This window comes from Otolemur garnettii, unplaced genomic scaffold, assembly GCF_000181295.1.
Source record: "Otolemur garnettii isolate 467f Iridium unplaced genomic scaffold, OtoGar3 scaffold00025, whole genome shotgun sequence".
Lineage (NCBI taxonomy): Eukaryota > Metazoa > Chordata > Mammalia > Primates > Galagidae > Otolemur > Otolemur garnettii.
The window spans coordinates 20,969,979-20,978,623 of NW_003852420.1; the positions used below are offsets into that span (position 1 = coordinate 20,969,979).

At 42.3% G+C, this 8,645-nt stretch overlaps 1 protein-coding gene across 1 annotated transcript in view; it reads left to right on the plus strand.

Annotated features, from left to right (window-relative positions):
- CLSPN (claspin) overlaps positions 1-8,645 on the plus strand; it is a 35,495-nt gene that overhangs the window by 19,495 nt on the left and 7,355 nt on the right. The window contains exons 10-17 of the mRNA XM_003788266.3: positions 628-860; positions 1,852-2,030; positions 2,131-2,195; positions 2,753-2,952; positions 3,291-3,445; positions 4,776-5,002; positions 5,558-5,669; positions 8,463-8,555. Of these exons, the coding sequence (XP_003788314.1) occupies positions 628-860; positions 1,852-2,030; positions 2,131-2,195; positions 2,753-2,952; positions 3,291-3,445; positions 4,776-5,002; positions 5,558-5,669; positions 8,463-8,555 (1,264 nt within the window). The remainder of the gene's footprint in view (positions 1-627; positions 861-1,851; positions 2,031-2,130; positions 2,196-2,752; positions 2,953-3,290; positions 3,446-4,775; positions 5,003-5,557; positions 5,670-8,462; positions 8,556-8,645) is intronic.

Sequence of the window (8,645 nt, forward strand, 5' to 3'; positions counted from 1 at the left end):
GTAAAGTGCTGTGGCATCACAGCTCACAGCAACCTCCAACTCCTGGGCTCAAGCGAGTCTCCTGCCTCAGCCTCCCAAGTAGCTGGGACCACAGGCTTCAGCCACAACGCTCAGCTATTTTTTGATTGCAGCTGTCATTGTTGTTTAGCAGGCCTGGGCTGGATTCGAACCCTCCACCTTAGGTGTATGTGGCTGGGGCCTTAGCCACTTGAGCCACAGGCGCCGAGCCTATTATTATTATTTTTGAGATAGAGTCTCACCATGTTGCCCTCAGTAGAGTGCTGTGGCATCACAGCTCAGAGGGATCTCAAATTCTTGGACTTAAGCAGTTCTCTTGCCTCAGCCTCCCCAAGTAGCTGGGAGTATAGGTGCCCACCACAATGCCCAGCTATTTTTGGTTGTAGTTGTCATTGTTGTTTGGCAGGCCAGGGCTGGATTCGAACCCACCAGCTCCAGTGTACGTGGCTGGCGCCCCAGCCACTGAGCTACAGCGCTGAGCCCTTAATTATTATTTTTTACACCACTCTTATCTTACTTCTAGGGGGATATGAATTTAAGGGATACTCATAGTACGTAATTCTGTAGTTAGTCATTATGTCTAAAGCGTGTTTACATATTTCTGTTCAGGTGAAAAGCTTCAAGTGCTAAAAGCTAAACTGCAAGAAGCAATGAAACTCCGAAGGTTTGAGGAACGCCAGAAGCGCCAAGCTCTGTTTAAATTAGACAATGAAGATGGGTTTGAGGAAGAGGAGGAGGAAGAGGAAGAAATGACTGACGAATCTGAGGAAGATGGAGAAGAGGAGGAGGAAGAACTGGAAGAAGAGGAGAAAGAAGAGGAAGAAGATGAAGGCAATCAGGAGGTTTGTGACAATTATATAATTTTGTTCCTTGGCCATGGTAAATAAGAGAAAGAGAAAATCAGATTTGAATATGAATGTAATAAACACATTCAATTACATAAGAGATTTTAGGGGCCATGGATGAAGGTAGCTACCTCATCTGTGCCTAAAACTTAGAGCATTCAGTTCTGACAGTACAATTCAACTCCTGTAGTTAACAAAGCCCAGAGCCTTGGCTTTTTCTGTTAGTTTATATATCTTAATACAATGCTAATATTGAAAACGGCTTTTCAATAGGGAATTTTGTACTAATAGGGAATTTTGTCTTTGTTGTTTATTTGGGTTAAAAAGCAATCTTAACTCACTCTCCTGGTGGTCTGAAAAACAAAAAGCAACCTTGACCTTAGCCAGATTGAGGTGTGGAGTAAACTCTCAGAAAGGCAGAGACCTTCCTGAGTTAATTACATTCTTTCTAAAAGAGGGTGTATGTTGAAGGGCCTGTGGCCCTTTTTCTACATAGTATTGCTTTCTTCTTGGGAAGACAGGTGATGATATGATTGTTAGGTATTACAGAGTTTTCCTTTTTGTTGCTAGGGTCATTTGAAAGAGTTGGTTAATATTTAACCTTCGATAAAGGAGGTAGAAAGCAATGGCTAAGTTTGCTACAACCAAAAAATAGCTAGGCATTGTGGTGGGCGCTTGTAGTCCCAGCTACTAGGGAGGCTGAGGCAAGAGAATAGCTTAAGCCCAAGAGTTTGAGGTTGCTGTGAGCTGTGATGTCATGGCACTCTACCCAGGGCAATAGCTTTGGCTCTGTCTCAAAGCAAAAAAAGTATAAAAGAGCTTAGAAGTAGCAGGGAAATTGTGTTGGTGATAATAATCATGCAGAGCTTCCTTCAAGTTTTACCATATCAGATTTAAACTGTGCTTGTCATATTTCAGGCTAATGATGTATTTGCTTTTAAATTTCTTGACCTGTATTATTTGTTTTTTGGTGGCGTCATTGGTAAAGGTTGTAGAATTTCTTCTTAGTAGTGAAGAAATAGAAACCAAAGATGAAAAAGAAATGGATAAAGAAAATACTGATGGCAGTAGTGAGACTGGCAAGTCAGTTGGCTTTCTCTCTGTTCCCAAGACTCTCTCGTCAGATTCCACCCTACTTCTGTTTAAGGACAGTTCTTCCAAGACGGGGTAAGTAATTTTCTCTAACGAAATACAAAGTTCCTTGGATTTGCCCCTCTAGTAAAAAGCAGGAACAGGTACTGAAACAATTTGCCTTCTTATTTCGTAGTTACTTTCCTACTGAAGAAAAGTCAGACACAGATGAAAACTCAGGCAAACAGCCTAGCAAACTGGGTAAGTAGTGACTCCTGTGCAGAACTTGACATTTCTTTGTCCTCCAACTTTAATATTTCAGGACTACAATTCCGTAAGATTCTGTTTTGTAAATCTGGTGACTTTTCCTAGTCTTACATGTGGCAGTAGAAGGGGTTTATGAATTAGAATATTTTTCTTGGTCCTTTTGATTAAGACTTCCATGCAGTTTCTTTATAGTAGGCCATGGTCATATACTATAATAGTATGTGTGTGTTAGAAAGTACGTATAATTGAATGAACCATGAAATATTTCTCTCTGTAGAGCAAGAAAGGCTGTTTGGGATAATGAAAAAAATGATCATAGGCATTAGGCAGGGTAAGAGAAAGAAAAGAACTTTCAAGTGTCACTTAGCTCAGAGTAACAGGCCCTGATTAAATAATGCTATCTTAGTCCTGTGATTTACCTTGAACTTAACATTTTGGAACATATAACCTGTGGATTTTATCTGACAGTTTCATCCTCAACTCTTTTTTTCCTAAACAAATCCACCTTATTTCTGTAATCATACACTTAAAAGGTGTTTCTCTCCCTTTAGATGAAGATGATTCATGTTCATTGCTAACAAAGGAGAGCAGCCACAATAGCAGCTTTGAGCTGATTGGCTCCACAATCCCATCCTACCAGCCTTGCAACAGACAAACAGGCCGTGGGACCAGTTTTTTCCCTACAGCAGGAGGATTCAGATCTCCTTCCCCAGGGCTATTTCGAGCCAGTTTGGTCAGCTCAGCTTCTAAGGTAAGATGGTAATGGTTTTTCTAATCTCCTCCTCTTTTTGCTTCCCACATTGCTAAATAAAGTGTGTCCCAGTCACTGACTCCCACCACATTGGTACTGAGCTTATATGTGTTCAGTTTTAAAAATCCACCCCCTTTGTGTATTAAAAACAAGCTTTATCCAGTGTTCTTCTTTCTTGGAGGTTATTTTTCTTTATGCTTCTCTTGGCTATGCATTGTCCTCAACTGCATTGCCAAAGAGTAGATTAAATGTTGGAGATGGCAACTTCTGTTGTTGTCATGACAGTGAACGACATTTGTAAAATGTTTTGTTATTGTTTGTTTTTGTTTTGGTGCCAGAGTTCAGGGAAACTGTCTGAGCCTTCACTTCCCATAGAGGATTCCCAGGATCTTTATAACGCCTCCCCAGAGCCTAAGACACTTTTCCTGGGAGCAGGAGACTTCCAGTTCTGTTTAGAAGATGACACTCAGAGCCAACTGTTGGATGCAGATGGGTAGGTAGTTTTGTGTTTCTGTGGGTGGGAATGGTGCTGGGTACTGCTTAATTTTGTTTAAAAATAAAGTGAGCTTCTGTCACTCCATCTGTGCTTTCTCTTCTGAGAAAGAGAAGGTGTACAGACCATTAGTATTACATTCTACAAGTTTGAACAAAGTCTGTCCAGAAAATAAAACATAAATAACTCTTGCTGATGTTGTGATCCTTTAATCTCTGTCTTATTTAAATGCACAGATCTTGTACTATGTTATCGTCAAATTTCCCGCTGTCCAATAGGGTGCAGGCTCACTCCTGTAATCTTTTGGGAGGCTAAGATGGGAGGATCTCTTGAGGTCAAGAGTTGAAGACCAGCCTGGGCAACATAGTGAGACCCTGTTTCTAAACAAAATAGCAAAAATTAGCTGGGCATGGTAGTCTAACTACTCAGGAGGCTAAAATGGGAGGATCACTTGAGCCTAGAAATTCAGGCTGCAGTGAGCTATGAGTGTGCCACTGCATTCTAGACTGGGCAACAGAACAAGACCCTATCTCAAGGGTATATGTCAAATTTACTAAGTATAGAATATAAATGTCTTAACATAACAATTAAGGAAGTATGGTGAAGGCTATGTTAACCAGTTTGTTGTAAGTATTTCAAATTGTATATAAAACCAGCACATTGTACCCCATAAACGCATTAATGTACACAGCTATGATTTAATAGTAATTTTTTAAAAAGACCCTATATCAAAAGGAAAAAAAAAGGCTTGGCAACCGTAGCATAGTGGTTACAGCGCCAGCCATGTACACCGCAGCTGGTGGGTTCAAAACTTGGCCCAGGCCAACTGGACAACAATGACAACTGCAACCAAAAAATAGCCGGGAGTTGTGGCAGGTGCCTGTAGTCCCAGCTGCTTGGGAGGCTGAGGCAAGAGAATTGCTTAAGCCCAAGAGTTGGAGGTTGCTTTGATGCCACGTACTCTACTGAAGGCGACATAATGAGACTATCTCAAAAAGAAGAAGAAAAAAAAGAAAGAAAACAACAACAAATTTCCCCATATTCAGGGTTTGAGAATTTACAAACCAGCAGCATATTATAGGACATAATGCTAAGCCCTATTCTAGCATCATCTGAAGCTAAAAATTATCCATTACACTTTACCTTTTGAATAGCATTTTATTCCTTCACAAAAGTTTTCCCTTTTTAGATGATCATGAGCCTTAAAGTTTGAACCTTTTGCTTTCTGGTTTGAGAGTCAGCTTTTAACTGGTGTTGGAAATGAGTCCAGTTTTTCACCCATACTTTGCTGCCTCTGGAGAATTTCTTACATTGTTCATTGTACTCTTAGGTTCTTAAATGTTGGAAACCACAGGGATCAGTACCACACTTTGAAGCCTCGACTGCCATTGGCCAGCATGGACGAGAATGCCATGGATGCCAACATGGATGAGCTGTTGGATCTGTGCACTGGGAAGTTTACATCTCAGGACGAAAAATGTCTACCCATGAAGAGTGACAAGAAAGAGAACATGGAGGAACTTCTGAATCTTTGTTCAGGAAAATTCACTTCTCAGGGTAAATGCCCAGCAGAGAGCATTAGGCTTACCAGGCCAAATATCAGGGTCCTTGAAGAGAAGCCCCTTTTCCCCTGAGGGTGAAGAGTTGATAGCAAACTGGGCTGTGGTGGAATTTTGCATATCAGTTGAATTTACTGCTTAGTTCTTACTAAGAGCTATTCCTTTCTAAGAGTGTTAAAGTGCCAACTTAAGACTGCTTTCACTTTGGCCGTGTGATTAATCTATGTACAAAGCTTAGAACAGTGTCTGGCGTATAGTTAATTTCACAGAAATGTTAACTTATTTCTCTTTCCCTCCACCCCCACCCCGACACACACACCTGCTAGAATGTAAGTTCTGTGAGAGTTGGAATCTATATTTTGTCCACCACTGTGTCCCTGGTGCTCGGCACACAGTCAGCACTATGTAAGGGATTTCTTGAGTAAATGGATGGTGAGCTCTTTTTGACAAGCTTACCTTAGAACTGTTTGAGCTGTCATGTCTTGACAAGGCTGTGGAAAAAGGATAAAACTGTCATTCCTTGGTGACAGATCTTTTCCTTGTTGTGATGTAGGTGCCTCCACCCTGGCTCCATCAGAGTTAAGCAAGCAGGAGAAGGAGAGCAGCATAAGTGATCCAATGGAAGAAGCGCTCGCGCTTTGCTCCGGCTCTTTTCCAACAGACAGGTGAGTCTCAGAGATTGGTGGAAACTCAGGAAAGCTTGGCCCTTTAATAAAATCCTGGAATTGGCTCAGTGCCCCTAGCTCAGTGAGTAGGGTGTTGGCCACATACACCGAAGGTGGAGTTTCGAGCCCAGCCGAGGCCTGCTAAACAATGACCACTGCAACCCAAAAATAGCTGGGTGTTGTAGCGGGTGTCTGTAGTTCCAGCTACTCGGGAGTCTGAGGCAAGAGAATCACTTAAGCCCAAGAGTTTGAGGTTGCTGTGAACGATGATGCCACAGTACTCTACCAAGGGCGACATAGACTCTGTCTCAAAAAATAAATAAATAAAAATGAAATCCTAGAATTATGTTCTCTGCACTTAGCAATAACTGATCATCTTAGGGGCTTCATATCTGAGATTCTTGCAGTGGGTTTGAGTCTTATATTTGCATAGCAATACTTTTGTGGAGAACAGGGTAAGAAAAGGCAAGAATACGCACATGCAAAATGCTTAACATCAGTAACAATTAGGGAAATGCAAATCAAAACAACAGTGAGGTAGGGCGGCACCTGTGGCTCAGTGAGTAGGGTGCCGGCCCCATATACCGAGGGTGGCGGGTTCAAACCTGGCCCCAGCCAAACTGCAACAAAAAAAATGGCTAGGCGTTGTGGTGGGTGCCTGTAGTTCTAGCTACTTGGGAGGCTGAGGCAAGAGAATGGCCTAAGCTCAGGAGTTGGAGGTTGCTGTGAGCTGTGATGCCATAGCACTCTACCAAGGGCAATAAAGTCAGACTCTGTCTCTTAAAAAAAAAACAAACAGTGAGATACTGCCTGGCCCATTAGAATGACTACTATTAGAAAAACAAAATAAACCAGGTGTGGTGCGCATGCCTGTAATCCCAGCACTTTGGGAGGCTGAGGTGGGAGGATCCCTTGAGCTCAGGAGTTCGAGACCAGCCTGAGCAAGAGTGAGATCCCATCTCTTTTAAAACTACAAAAACTAGCTGGGCGTTGTGACAGTACCTGTAGTCCCAGCTAGTCGGGAGGCTGAGGCAAGCGGATTGCTTGAGCCTAGGAATCTGAGGTTGCTATGTGCTATGAAACCAGAGCACTTTAGCAAGGGCCACAGAGTGAGACTGTCTAAAAAAAAAAAAAAAGAAAGAAAAAAGAAACAAAAATAACAAATATTAGAATGTGGAGAAATGTGTACTGTTGGTGAGAATGTAAAATGATGGTGCCGCTAGGGGAGAGCCTAGAATGACTTCTCAAAAATTAAAACCATGATTACCACATGATCCAACAATTCCATGTCTTTTATATACTCCAAAGAAGTAAAAGCGTGGGTCTGAACAGATATTTGTACACCCATGTTCAAAGCAGCATTATTCACAATAGTCAAAATGTGAAAAGTCTGGGCACAGTGGCTCACGCCTGTGATCCCAGCACTCTGGGAGGCTGAGGCAATAGGATCATTTGAGCCCAAGAGTTTGAGGTTGTTGTGAGTTATGATGCCATGGCACTCCTCCCCAGGGTAGACTGAAAAAAAAATGTGAATGCAACCTTAGTGTCCATTGACAGAGAAATAGACAAACAAAACGTGGTGTATAGTTATCTTACCACAGTTGAAAAAATTTTTTAAAAGGCAAGATATCTTGTTTTCTGTTTCTTGAAGAGATCATTGGTGCTAATAAAATATTTTAAATTTTTGCTGGGCACAGTGGTTCACCCCTGTAGTCCTAGCACTTTCGGAGGCTGAAGCAGAAGGATCACTTGAGGATGGGAGTTCAAACCAGCCTGAGCAAGAAATGGAAAACTTAGTTGTTTCTTTCTTTTTTTTTTTTTTTTTGAGACAGAGTCTCATGTCACCCTCAGTAGAGAGCTGTGGCATCACAGCTCACAGCAACCTCCAACTCTTGGGCTTAGGGGATTCTCTTGCCCCAACCTTCCAGGTAGCTAGCACTACAGGCACCCACCACAATGCCCAGCTACTTTTTTTTTTGTAATTGTCATTGTTTGGTAGGCCCAGGCCAAGTTTGAACCCACCAGCTCTGGTGTTTGTGGCTTACACCCCAGCTGCTGAGCTACAGGTGCCAAGCCAAAAACAAAATTCTTACCCTGGCTGGCTGACTACTACTTGTAGTTTCCTGTCAACAACTTATACTTGTGTATATGTGTGTGTGTATTATATATTATTTGTGTATATTATATATGTGTGCGTATATATAATATACATATGTATTTTTTGAGTCTCACTCTGTTGCTCTAGACTACAGTGCTGTGGTGTCATCATAGCTCACAACAACCTCAAACTCCTGGGCTCAGTAATCCTCCTGCCTCAGCCTCCTGAATAGCTGGAACTACAGGTGCTCACTGTCACTCCTGACTAATTTTTCTATTTTTAGTAGAGACAGAGTCTTAGTCTTGCTTAGGCTGGTCTTGAACTCCTGAGCTCCTCCCACCTCAGTCTCCCAGAGTGCTGGGATTGCAAGTGTGAGCCACCATACAAGGCTTACAACTTCTTTCTTTCTTTTTTTTATTTGAGACAGAGTCTCAAGCTGTCGCCCTGGGTAGGGTACCATGGCATCATAGCTCACAGCAACCTCAAACTCTTGGGCTTCAGCAGTTCTCTTGCCTCAGCCCCCCAAGAAGCTGGGACTACAGCCCAGCTATTTTTTGGTTGTAGTTGTGGTTTTGTAGGCCCAGGCTGGATTCGAGCCCACCAGCTCCGGTGTATGTGGCTGGCACCCCAGCTGCTGAGCTATAGGCACCAAGCCAGCCACAACTTATTTCTTGATTGGCTGATTTGCATTTTAGGGAAGAAGAAGGTGAAGAAGAGGAGCTTGGAGACTTTCGACTGGTCCCAAATGATAATGAGTTTGATGATGAGGTGAGTCTGAAGACAACAAAGTACTCATGACTGAGCTCTATGTACACATATTGCTGCCCTAGGGTTTTTTTTTTTTTTTCTCTCCCTTCCCCTGAGTTTTTTTTTTTTTT